Genomic DNA, 13661 nt, shown 5'->3' with positions numbered 1-13661 from the left:
GACACAAAATCTTCTACTAGTTCTGGCTGCCCTGGTGCTCACTCTGTAGCCCACACTGACATCAAACCCATGCCCAGTCTTCAGTCACCGAGTACTGGGATTACCGGTATGAGCCGCCACACGAGAACGGAAACACGGATTGTATTCTTTCTGATTCCGTCCTTTTGAGGGACTTCATTAGATTGTAGCTCCACCTTCCAGCTTCCTTCCCTGCCCTCTCTGCTCCAACAGCTGCCTCCCACTGGCATTTCATCTCCATCGCTCAGGCCCAGGCTTCTCCCAGTCCCTCCCAACCAGCGCCTGTTCCTTCTCTCCCGGAATTCCATACCTGGCAACTCTCATCTGGGATGAGGCCTCTCTGAAGTGTCCTCACCCCCTCTCCAGCCAAAGCATTCGCCACTCCTCAGCGTCTTAACTGGGGCTTTGCTTTTGGTTTCTTAGCAGGAAGGCTACCAGGATGTGGGTCCATAACTGAGTTCAGGGAGAGTCTGGGGCTGATGATAGTGACTAGGGATGGCAGAGGGCATGCTTGGCTGCACGGAAGCAGTGCTCCTTCCGTGGGCATGCCGCAGCAGCTGTTCAGAAGTGTTAACTTCCCCAAACCTGTGAGCGAGGGACTTGAAAGTCTTGCCTTGAAACAATGCTGGGGGGCACTTGGAGGGCTGGTGATCAAAGGCCGCAGGTGTCTGGTGGAGAATCTCTTCTCTGGAGAATGAAGGGGAAGCAGGGGTGTTATGAAAGGGGGACGAATGAGGCCATGGGGGCCCACAGGTTCACAGTACAGACTAAACACAGCATCTACAACTCCCTGGTGTGACTGAGTGGTTTGGGGGAAGTTACTTTTTTTTTTTTTTTTAAATGAGGAGCCTTGTAATGTGATAGGTTATGACATCACATAGCTTAAAAATTTTAAATGTGAGCTGGGTGGGGCCGTACACACTAATCCCAGCACTCGGGAGGCAGAGGCAGTTGGATCTCTGTGAGTTCGAGGCCAGCCTGGTCTACAAGAGCTAGTTCCAAGACAGGCTCCAAAGCTACAGAGAAACCCAGGAAAAACAAAAAGCAAACAAAATGAAATTAAAATGTTTGTGTCTGACTGTATGAATGTGCATCATATATGCAGGAGCCCAAGGAATCAGAAGAAACATCAGAAGTGTGAGCCCCCATGTGGGTGCTGGGAACCCAACAGGTTCTCTGCAAGAACAGTATATACGTTATTTTTTTTGAAGGGTGTGTGTGTGTGCGCGCGCGCGCGTGTGTGTGTGTGTGCACACACGCATTTTTTTTTCGTTATATTGCTTTTCTAGACAGGGTTTCTTTGTGTAACCCCGACTGCCCTAGAATCCAGTGTAGACCAGGCTGGTCCTAAACTCTGTCCCAAGTGATGGAATTTAAGGTGTGAGCTATCTCTCCAACCCCAGGGCCTCATTTTGAATCCTGATTTGAGCACTTGCCTGAAGCAGTCACTTAGATCACTGATCAGGCCTGGTTGTAGAAACTCCCAGGCTGGGTGATAACTCTCTAATTCATTGTTATTAGAAGGGCTGATAGAGTGTTAAGTCAGTTACATAGGTGTTCGGACACAGCCACCTTCCAGTTGGGTCAATAGTGACACTTGCCTTTTTTAACATGAGAAAGGGCCGTTCTTTAAGGCCTCCTGGAGAGGAATTCAGGAGGGCACCAGTCTGCTGGGCCTCTTTGTGTTTTGTTCCCAAATCTGGCAGGAAATTCCTTTTCTTAGTGGTGCCAGCCACCTAACCCGGCCTAACCGCAGGCCCCAGATGACAGCTCTCCATGACAAAGGCAAAGCCAAAGCTAGAACTCTAGCCTAGAGGCCAGTCGACCTCCTGCCCCGGGAGAGCACCAGGGGTTTCTTTCTCATTAATGACCCCAGAAGCAGTAGGAAAAAAAAAAGACAAAAGCCAACCAGACCCTAAAGACAGGTGCTTTCAATCTTCAGAAGGCAGAGAAGGCCCTGGGAATCTCCTCTGAAGTTCAGGGCTCTTTTGTGTTCCTGGCGGCCTTGGTTTTGCCTTGGGAGGGATTCAGGAGCACAGTTGGCCGAGGAGAGGGGGAGGCTGCAGAGCTGTTTTCAAAGCCTCTTCAGCTGCCTTTTTTCAGAAAGTTCAAGCGTGGTAGGGGATTTTAAAATGCCCCAGATGAACCGAGCACACGATGGCACAGCACTCAGGAAGTACAAAAACAATGTCCATCTCTGCTACAGAGTTTGAGGGCCAGCCTGGGCTTCAAATACTACTTCCCAAACCCAAAATTCTCCTGTCCTGGCATATCTTAAAGGGCACAGCAGACCACTGAAAGCAGAGACATTATTAACCTCACTGAGTTCACTCCCCAGGGACCCTCGCTACATATTGCGTTGCATTGTGTTCTCAATATTGCTGCAAGCAACCCAAAGTGTGGTCTAGCCCACTTCTAAATTTTCTGATATGGTTCCAAGGCAGGAAACATCGTAGATGCACTGCAGCAACTGGGTGCGCTGGCGCACTTTGACCTGGAATCATCCGGGCCCCAGCAGCAACTTCCTTGCTCTGAAAGGTAATGGCTGTGAGAGCCACACTCTGGTGTATTTCATACTTGGTCTCAGTCACCTTGCTGCTCCCCACCCCAAGGCAGGCCCTCAAAATGCTATCATTCTAGTTTTTAATGTCAACCAAGTACCCAGATCTAGTTCTAATAAATTTTGATCCAGTTTGTTTTTTCCCAACTAATCCTCACGCTTGACCCCCTTGAGGAGGTTTAGGTAAAGGGTTCTTCCCAGAGTTAATATGGCCCTATGTGACCACCTTCCCACCCAGGGTAGCTATTTGTACTGTGAGTACGCTTCTGGCATCTAGTCAGTGGGACAGCCTAAACAAAGAACTTTCTGGGTGGGGCCAAGTTCAAACTTCCAGCTCCAGCCTTGGAAATGGACTGCCCATAGCTCCTTCTCCCCCCAAAACATGTTCACCCCGCAGAGTTCCACGTGAGGGCAGCCTCAGATCACCTTTTTCCCCTCGAGACAGAGTTTCTCTGTGTAATAGCCTTAGCTGTCCTGGAACTCACTTTGTAGACCAGGCTGGCCAGGAATGCAGAGATAAACCTGCCTCTGATGGGATTAAAGGCGTTCACCACCACCACCCGGCTCAGCACTGTTTTAAACGCGCAATTAGAGCCTTATCCTAGGAAGGCTACACAAGCACTCTACTACTGTGGCCCATCCATCCCAGCTCAAGTTTAGCTTCTACCAGAACTGTTTCTGTATTATAAATAAACATAACATCCATGCCCAAAACCTTCGGGAAGAGTAACTTATTCTAGCTCTTTCACCTGGGGATACGTGGGGAGCAAATTCAGTGTCAAAGTCAAACACTGAGAGAGTCCCTCTAGTGGCTTGAGTGAAAGGTCATCCGTTTTTGTTCCTTCAAGAAAGGCACAGAGGTCAGAACAGCAGTAATGCCGAAGCCAGGGGCCATCATCCATTGAAGAGTTTATTCTTAGCATGCAAGAGTACTTTGGGGGGGGGGGGAATCTTTGCAGCTCCAGCAGACATTATAAATTAATTTACAAATATAAGAGTTGTGTTAGAAATAATATTCATAAAAGTCCTTACGATTCTTCATGTACAAAAATATTAAGAAAATTTTTATGCATAAAGTATGAGTCCAGGTAGTTTCATTGGTTATCTTTTTGCATAACAGTTAATAAACAACAGTGATGCAATTTGTACATCAAGAGGCCATTAGAATTTCCCATACATTCTAAAACATTTAAACTAATGCTGTGGATTTCTAATATACAGGGGGCATAAAATAAATCCTTGCCTTAAAAAAAACACACACACACACACATACATCAGGGATCCTCCCCCCCCCTGCCATACACAATTTCATGACGTTCGTGTCTCACGTCAATATCTGAAGAACATGGTAGCACAGGAGCTTGTAGATTACCTTCATTTTAGTGGACTGTTGCTGTAAATCCAACCGGTCCTGTTTGTTAGAGCTCTTTGTTCAACTATGCTGTGCTAGATTCTCCGCACTACAAGGTGATTCAAATGAAGTTACCTCAGGAGTGGTACTGAAACAAATTATATACATATAACTTTTAAAATCATTTACCAGAATAGTCTCTCATTAAAAACTGTAAGATTGGTCTGGAAGTGGAAGCACTCAGAGGCATCTCTGTGAGTTCAAGGCCAGCAGCATGGTCCATATAGACAGTTCCAGGACAACCCAGGGCTACACAACAGAGACCTTGTCTCAAAGACCCAACCAAAATTCTCCTGTAAGATGTCACCGTCAATGAAATACCTAGGGCATAAGCTAAAAGGGGCACGATGCCAGGTTTACCACAAGGACCTAATCGTCCCATGTACACTGTGCTTATTATGACGCTGGCATGTTTAAGAACCCATTATTTCCTACGTGTGACCTTGGTATGTGTGTTACCTGCCATCTCAGAAAAGCACTCATATCTATCACCCACACAGAATTTGGTACTATCGACAGCTTCAGAAACCCAGTATCTTGGAACATAAGGAAACTTTGCTGTTCAGAAGTAAATGTTCCAGCTATATAAACATTTGGCACAAAGCACTCCTGCAGTAGCACCTACCATTTCCAGAGAGAGGTAACTTGTGAGCTAGATTCAGAAAGGGTTTGTGGCATTTCCAGATACCACAGGAAGCAAAGGATATATAAAACTTGAGTTTTCTTATAAAAAACAAAAAAACAAAAAAAAAAAAAAAGAAACTAGATTAACTGACTTTCTTCGAAAAATCAGAATGCTGTCCTGGAGAAATAACCAGCTGGTCAATCCCCCATGCCTCCAAGCTGCCAATGGCTTTAATTTTCCCATCTATAACTTCAATGGGCTGTTCCCCCACCAAGCTGCCTGTATACATTTGAGCTTGCTGCTCTGGTACAGAAGTGAATAATAGATGCAGTCCTCAGAGTTCTCCCTATTATCACAGGACCGAGGAAGGTGCCTTTTATCTCCAGAGAGGCTCACAGCCAGAGAAACCTGGAGTGTAAGAACTACTCTGGTTACTGTGAGCGTAGTCAGTGGGATCACTCAGCAGCTCACAGAAATCAATGCAGAAGTGCAGTCCTACCCCAGACCTCCTGAACTGAGTCTACATTCAAAGTGGATCTCAAGTGTACATTGACAAAGTCGGAGTAGTTTACATATCGGAGCCATCCCGGGGGTAGATGAGGCTGTTGACCATGCTGAAGTTGTAGAAGGCGCTGCTGAAGGGGCTACTCTGGTCCCCACTGCTGCTGCCAGGAAACGGGGTGTAGTAGGAAGATAGCTGGTTGCTTCCACCCACAGTGCTCAGCTGCATGGAGTCTGGAGAGCTGTCTGGGATGGAGGTGTTGGGGAATGCGCTGGAGGGCAGCTGGGTGCCCCCTAGGTGGCGGCGATTGCCTGGGATGGCTCGCTGGGTACTCACGCTGCTGGGGTTTACGCTTAGAGTGTTGAGGGTGCTGAGGAAAGTGTTGAGACACGGCGTGGAGATGTGTGTGGATGCTCCAGGAGAGGAGGAGGTACTGCTGGTGCCTTCTGTAGGCTCTGGGGACTGAGATGGTCTCAGAGAGGAGGGGCTGTCTCCTTCTAGCTTCCCACTCACTCTTAGTCTTGAGGACAGTCCTTCTGATTTTGGTGCTCCTGAAGCCACAGTGAGGTTGCTGTTGGCCTCAGAACGGCGTTTTCGTTTCCGACGGAAGTTTCCATTGTCAAACATTTTCTCACAGTTTGGATCTAGAGTCCAGTAATTACCTTTCCCTGAGGAAAAAAAGAAAGTTAGTGAGGGTCCTTTTTTAATTATTATTTGAGCCAGGGTTTCTCTGGGTAGCCCTGACTGTCCTGGAACAAGTTCTGTAGACTAGGCTAGGCTTGCTTTAACTCCACTAGCCTGGGGCTCCGAGTGCTGGGATTAAAGGTGTGTGCTCCCACACCCAGCTTGAAGGTTCTATTTTATTTTTGTGCACAGAATAAAACCCTTAAAGTTTCAAGACACTTGAGTGGGTGTCTAAAATCACCAACAGCACCAAATCCTATCAATTCTATGTTTTTTTTTTCCTATAGATATACATCTATGACAAAGTAAATATATAAACTAGGCAGAATAACATTATAAGATATGTTGAATGGGGTCTGTTGCTGGAGTTTAAAGAGAGTTTATATATCTCATGCTGGCCTTAAATTTACTCTGGTCCTGCTGTCTCCCTCCTACCATACCTGTTCTATAATGCTGAGGATCAAAGCATCAAAAGCAGGGCTTTATACATGATAGGCTGGTATCTACAACTGGACATACAGCCCTAGCCCTCTTCTTTCTCTTGCGTTTCTATTTGTTGAGACAGGGTCTTGCATAGTCCAGGCAGCCTCCAACTTGCTGTGCTGGCGATGAACTAATCCTTCTGCCTCCACTTCCCAAATCCTAGAATTACAGGTTGTGTGCCTCAATGACTGGCTTAGAATCCATCCGCTGCTTAATTATTCTGGACAGCAAATGACCAATTAGCTAATAAAACATAGCTAGGGAAGATCACTACAGCCCACATTGAACCACCAGGAAATCAGATTCATTAAATGTTGACCAAGGTGCTCATTCCACAGTGTTATCCTCCTCTGGAGTTCTTACCTTGCTAAGAAAGAGAAATTCAGAATCAGCTGTTGTAGCCAGTCCTACCTCATCTTACCATCACCTGCCACTTCCATCTTAAGACCTAATTTTACTCCTGAGGTACCCACACCCACCACCTTCCAATATATAGATTTGCAAAAATATGAAATTCTGGTGCTTCCATCCAGATAGTGGTGGCACACGCCTTTAATCCCAGTACTTGGGAGGAATCAGGTGGATCTCTGAGTTCAAGGCCAGTCTGGTCTACAGAGTTCTAGGACAGGCTTCAAAGCCAGGAGAAACTGTCTTGAACACCCTACCTGCCCCGCCCCCCCAATACAAAAAACAAAAAACCAGGAGCTTCCATTTGTTTTCTAAACTGAGGAGGACAGTAAGTTATAACATGTAGTAAGTTAACTTAGGCTTAAATGATACCTTGGTATAATAGCTGGCACACGGCAAGCAGCCTGAACAGTAGTTACTACAATTATTTATGAAAAATTTACAGCTCCTACAACTGAATCACACTGGAAAAAAACAATTACAAAATGTTAAATTATACTAACAAGCAATCAGACTGTAACAACTGTACTGACGGGGCTTATTTGCAGTACAAGGAAACTGGGAACCGGCACCCCATGCTCATCTGAACAGGCCGTGTCTCTGTAAAACCAAGTTGTCCACTGGGAAAATTCTCTACTTGCTTAAAACACAACGTGTGTCTTCTGTAGAAAATGCTCTCCAGTGACCGAAGGGGAAGACCTACTGCATCTTAGAATTATCACCCAAATAGGTTCTCCAGTGTCTTTAAGCTCTTTACAGTGAGTATGCCATGGAGAAGCTCAAGTGTCCCCTGCAGCTCTATGGAGAAGGGCAACAAGACCAAGGCCCTCAGTTTCCAGTTGAGAGGCGAGGTGCAGGCTGGCTACCTATACTGTAGGCCAAGTTCCACACAAGTTGTTATTGTGAGGCAGGATTTAAGTAAATTGGCTCCAAATTTAATTTTTTCTTTCTTTTTTGAATCAGGGTCTCACTATGCAGCCCTGGCTATCCTGGAACTTACTCTGTAGACCAGGCTGGCCTCAAACTCAGAGTCTCTGACTCTGTAAAACAAAGAGAGAGAGGTGTGTGGGGGGGGGCGGGGTATAGTATCTGAAACTATCTGGATAGGTCTTTTGAGTCACTTGGTATCAGTATCTTCCTCTCTCCAGTGCTGTAGAGTAAACCCAAGACCTCAATAAACCAGGCAAATGTTCTATTTTTAACTACACTCCTGACCTAACACTGGGGTTTTGTTCTTTTTTAAAAAAATTCCAGATAGCAGTATCTTTGAATTTTTTTTTAAAGATCAAAGGAAGACACGTGACAGACATAAAAATCTTGGGTGGTTTGAGGCTAAATTGGGAAGGGCATCTTCAAAAACTGCATGCCCTGTCCAAGTGTCACCACTGGGCACAAGTGACTATTAAGACATATGAAATGTGTCCAAATTAAAATGTGTAGTAAAATATACACAATGAGATTTATGAGAAAGGTTATTTATGAACCTGACCTTGAACTCTTGATTTCTTCATGCTCCACCTCCTAAATGATAGGTATAGGAACATAACAAGCCTAATCACGTTTAACTTTTTAAAATTTGGTTTGCACTATACATTATCAGCACTGGAAGAAGGAAAAAAAAAAACCACTTCTGCCCAGAGTGACTTCTGCCAAGGTTAGGGCTAATCCTTTGCTTGTCTGAGGCCCTGGGTTCCATCCCCCAATACAACAAAAGACGCTGGTAACGTTTAAAAAAAAAACTATAGCTCTCATCTCATTTACACCCTCTCTCTCTCTTCGCTGTCATTCAAAGGGCCTCAAACAGAACCTGTTTCTTTGTAAGCTTCGCTCCACTTCCACCTCCGCCAGGTTAAGACGACACTCAGAACACAACCTATGCAGCAGTCTCCTGCACTCAAGGGACTGGGTTTAGACCAGTGGGAAGCCAACTTACCTAAACCTCAGTTGGCCCACTTCTGATTTTATATATGGGGTTTTTCGAGACAGGGTTTCTCTGTAGCTTTAGGGCCTGTCCTGGAACTAGCTCTTGTAGACTAGGCTGGCCTTGAACTCAGAGATCTACCTGCCTCTGCCTGAGTGCTGGGATTAAAGGCCGCCCGGCTCCACTTCTGATTTTTATCATTACATCACCGCTCGGGTAAGGACGCAATGAAATTCTGAGGCCCCAAGTTCTCATTTCACCGTTTGCAACAGGTGCTAGAGCACGCTGCTTCTTAAGAGTTCCTTTCCTCCCGGTCTTTCTCCCAATCTACTTCCAGTAACTAAACTGTCCCTTGCAGCGGTCTTCTATTTTGAGGTCATACTTTATTTATTTATCTTTCTAGCCGGTCAGCTTCTGCCCTGAGCGTAGGGGACCTGTTGTGTTCTCCCTAAGATCTGATACTTAACGCATCCCTATCAGACCAGGTTGGAGGTGGCTCTTTCCCACATGTTCTCCAGTGATGAGAAGACCGCGTGTGGATTTTCAACCTAGCCGCGCAAAGACCCGATTTTGGGCTCTGGCTCCCAGCACCTGTAGGATGCGCGGCTCCCCATCCTTCCCCGCCCGGGAAACACCGGCCCGGGCCGTCTCACCTGGGTCGTCCTCGTCGCGGGGTACCTTCTTGAAGCAGTCGTTGAGTGATAGGTTGTGGCGGATGGAATTCTGCCAGCCAGCCTTGCTGCGTTGGTAGAAAGGGAAGTTGTCTGCAACGAACTGGTAGATGTGGCTGAGGGTGAGCTTGCGCTCCGGAGCGCTCTGGATGGCCATGGCGATGAGCGCCGAGTACGAGTAGGGCGGCCGCACCATCTTCATCAGGTCCTCGGGGTTGGTCACCGACAGCCAGTTCAGATCGCCTGGAGCTGCCGAGCCGGCGGGCGAGGCGGGAGCAGCAGCCGAGGGCTGCACGAAACCCCGCTGGGTGCCCACGAAGGTACCGGGAGCGGCTGGTGTCTGCAAGAAGGGTCCCGGAGCTGCTCCGGGGGGCGGCGGGGCGCCCAGGTAGCCGGCAGCGGAGGCCGGGCCGCCCACTCCGGGCCCGTTGAGCCACAAATACGGGTTGGCGGCGGCGGGTGGCGCGGCGTAGTCGGACAGCCCGTAGGGTCCCCTGGAGGTCGAGGGCGCACCGGGCGCCGCAGCGGTGGCGGGCTGTGAGTAGACGAAGTTGTCGCCGCAGTACAGGGCCATGTCGGTGGGCGAGGGCTGGTGCGGCGCGGTCGCGGCTTTGGGTGAACGGGGCTGGCCTCGGCGCTTCGGAGAAAGCATCCCTTGGAGGACCAACCCAAGGGCCCGCCCCGGCCTTCGCAGAGAGTAGGGACCTGGAGCGCTGAGGAGCTCACCGAGGGCGGGGAACTGCGTCTTTTATTCCTGCGGGCCTGCCGAGGCTGGGCGGCTCAGCAATCCACGCCCTTGCCACGCCCCACGTACCCCGAAGCAGCGCGGAGCCTCTTTTGCCCAGCCAGCCTAGGCGCTGCAGCTCGCAGCCTGCTCCCCAGTCAAGGTGAAAAGCGCCCTCCATCCTTCCTTCCTTCAACCGGCCCTGGTGTCCTCCAGTCTTAACCTCCAACCTCCCAGCCGCCCACCCCTCCATCCTCCCACCCTAGCTCGCGTGCGCCGCAGAGTATTGAAACAAGAAGACCCGCCAACGGGACGGCTGTTTCTTTTCTAACAAGTCTCAAAGTTTTAAACTTTTTTTTGGGGGGTAGGGGTGGTGTAATCAAAAATTTCGCGTTCAGTATAGCACTCAGATCGAGTATCGACAGATCGGCTCCTTGCCATCAAAAGTAATAGATGTGAATGATTACCGAACAGGCACCCTGTGGGCTAGGTGTGAAATAGTTTTTCTCTCGTTTCTGTCCTCTCTCGCGCTCTTCATCTTTCTAGTTAAACTATTCACATTCGGAAAACAATGTTCATTTTTCACCTGGTTTGGTCCGACTTTTGCCGGGGTGTTATTTTTCAAAAGTTTTTTTTTTTTCAAAGACGTTTAAATAAGTGCCTCTGGAATTAATATTTAAAAGCCGAACGTTTGAAGTAATTTAAACGGTACAAGAATCACAGCCAAAGATCTCTGTTTTTTGTGCTTAGCTTCTCCGCGTTTAAAGAGGCTCTCTGCGCACAGGGAGAACAACGTGTGAAATACTGTGACGACCCACGTGCCACGCAATCATTAATTACTGATTGAAAACGACAGCGAGAAAACAGCCTCTTTACTATCCAAAATATTCCTAATTGTGTTCTTGATAAAGAAATAGATCTAAAAGCTCTCATTTGAGCGGAGAAGTGTTTGGTTTTTAATTTTTTTTAAATTTCTATTTTCGGATTACAATCTGACAACTGAGACTATTACTTCAGAACCCCCGCCCCAGCATTTATTTTCAGGATAGCGTTAGTGTTTTACCTCTTTAAAAAATAAAATACAGGTCCGTCGGTCGAGGCGACTCCGCAGGCAAAGGCGCTTACCGCCAAACCTAAAGCCCTAAGTTTGAGTCCTGGAGTCGACGGAGAAAACGGACCCGCGAACGTTGTTCTCTGATTTTCACAAGTGCGGCCGCCGTGACTCCCGTTCCCTCCACCCTACAGATGAGTAAATAAATAACGTAAGGTAATTTTTAAAGTTCGAAAGGCAATTATTTAGCAAACTTGAATGCCTAAATTGTACATCTCACTTCAAGTGGGAGTGGTCACCTTTCTCTGGAACCAGGAAAAAATCACTGCAACTGTAAACACCTGCGTTTTGCCGCTCTTGGCAAAGTCTGGGGGAAAAAAGAAACCATGACTCCTTAACTGTATTTTAATTTAAAATACATTTTCCTTTACTTAGATAAAACAAAAACCAGGCTTCCCACCCTTCCAAAGGACTTGAAGCAAAGTTCTTTGGTTTTAGGCAGATTTCTCCTGGCGACTACGACTTAGGCTGAACTTTAATGTCTTAATGCACCCCTGGCTAGTTTTTCTTAAGTAGAAAGCTAAGGTGGCAGGGGCAGAGTAAAAGTTGAGAACCTAGAGGGCAAACTTTTTCCCCACACACGAACTTTTAAATATCTAACATTTCTGGTAAAGTGACCGAAGTATATAGCTCCTGATAAATGGGTGTTCAAAGGCTTCAACACTTACTTTTCTTTCATCATAGATGCCAGTAAATTATGAAAACATTGAGTCCATCTTCCCGTTAGTAATAGAAGAATGGATGTTCTTCAAAACACAATACTTTCCCTGTCTTTTAGCAAATTGATTACCCATACACAGTTTGCAATTTTTCTTCTGGGTTTAATTTTTAGGCCTCCACACACTATTCTAAACCAGAGGCCATTGTTGAGAATATTGTTTGTTGTTTTGATGAAAGGTTCTGCTTAGCGGGAGGTGTACCTTGCCTGTCTTGCAAACCGTAGTTTTATTTCAAAGGAGCAGAGCCACCTACCGACCTTCTGCTGCTATTGCAGCACTTCCAAAGTGGGTGGGTCGCATCTTTAAAGAGGTGGAAGTCAGGCTTTTCTATCAATGGTCTTTATTTCATTTTATTTTATTTTGAGAGATGCATTTCATGTAGTCGAGGCTGGCTTTGAATTCCCTGTGTAGCTGAGGACATCCTTTAACTGCAGATCCTCCCACCTCTCCCTCTCCAACGCTGGGGTTACTGGCCTGCACACCATGTTCCCATACCTGGCCTTTGATCACATTCTGATTCTCGAAACACAAAGCTAGTGTTAGTCACAGCCTGGGTTCTTCACTGACAAAATTAGTTTTCTAAAAGTATTTCTATTTTTTTTAATTGAGGAAGCTGAGGCAGGTTGATTGCCATAAACCTGGACTATAGTTTGAGACTGTAAAAAAAAAAATCAGAGCAAGAAGAAGCTTAAATTATAAGTTCCCACTGGAGAGGGTGAACTAGGAGGATCCAGAATCTGAGGCCTGAGTCACCCTCTCACAATATGATGTAATCAAGACAATTGATTGTTGCATAAATATACACTGTTAAGGTCTGGGACGTTATTCCACCCAAGGACGGAAGTGCACTGGCTTCCACTGCCATTTGCTGACCTCTAGTTGCCTCCATGCGGTGGCTGAGCAACAGCAGATTCTGACGGAATGTTGTCGTTGGAGCCAAGAGTCCTATGGAGTGCAGTTATTAGTTCTGTTAACTGCACCATCATAGAAGCACAGCACATTGGTCTGCTGGCATTGCCAGCTACTTGCAGAGGAGGGAAAGGATCATATGATGTGAAAATGGCCTTGGTGCTCTTCATTAAACACATCAGCTGCCTTGTATGTAGCCTTGAGGTTTACAGAAACACTCATACGTGGAAATCACGGGAAGGGGGTGGCTTAGTGAGTAAGGGTGCATGAACTTAGGACCTAATTCAGTCCTTGGGACCCATATAGTGGAAGGAGAGAACTGACTCCCTCAGATTGGGGAGAGAGACTAAATCACTACAATAAATAGAGAAATGGGATTTTTATGAAATGGAAACCAGGCACTCTAGCTGGCTTTCTAGCTGGCATTGACTAGTCAGTACACCCATCTGACTTCATCAAGTAAATCAGAAACTCATTGAAGTTGAACACACACTCAGCCCCATTCCTGACGTCCAGCAGACTAACTGCCTCAGACTTGTAAGTGCTAGGATTGCAGGCATACCCGACTGTCTTGGCTGGAAAGGCCATTCTTACCAAATATTTGTGGCTCTTCCAAATACTCAGGCCTGCTAATGGTAAGTGGAGTGGACAGCTGGGAGAAGAAGCTTTTGAGTGACAGCAAGTGTTTCATGTGGTGCTGTAGCCATGCCCAGTTAAGAATTCATGAACAAGCCGTGCCTGGCTTGGCTACGCATGGTCTTGTAATCCCAGCACCTGGGAAGCTGAAATAAGGTTTTTAGGCTGAGAGCAAGCCTAGGCTTTGGCCCTACCCACACGTGACCAGCCTTGAATGACTACACACAGGAGCATCAGAAGAGAAGGTCGTACCAAGGGAACTAAGAGATTCAGGAATTT

General features: G+C 46.9%; 1 protein-coding gene across 1 annotated transcript; it reads right to left on the bottom strand.

Moving 5' to 3' along the window:
• Window positions 1–5182: 5182 nt before the first annotated feature.
• Window positions 5183–9857, bottom strand: Foxi3 (forkhead box I3). The gene is made up of 2 exons (XM_050126407.1): window positions 9266–9857; window positions 5183–5784 (listed from the first exon to the last, which is right to left on the bottom strand). Exons 1-2 carry the CDS (start codon window positions 9855–9857, stop codon window positions 5183–5185), a joined length of 1194 nt encoding a protein of 397 aa, XP_049982364.1.
• Between the last annotated feature and the right edge of the window lie 3804 nt (window positions 9858–13661).

The sequence above is a fragment of the Alexandromys fortis genome, unplaced genomic scaffold, assembly GCF_014885135.2.
Source record: "Alexandromys fortis isolate MF-2015 unplaced genomic scaffold, M_Fortis_MF-2015_v1.1 scaffold_257, whole genome shotgun sequence".
Lineage (NCBI taxonomy): Eukaryota > Metazoa > Chordata > Mammalia > Rodentia > Cricetidae > Alexandromys > Alexandromys fortis.
This window is presented reverse-complemented; position numbering and strand designations above follow the sequence as displayed.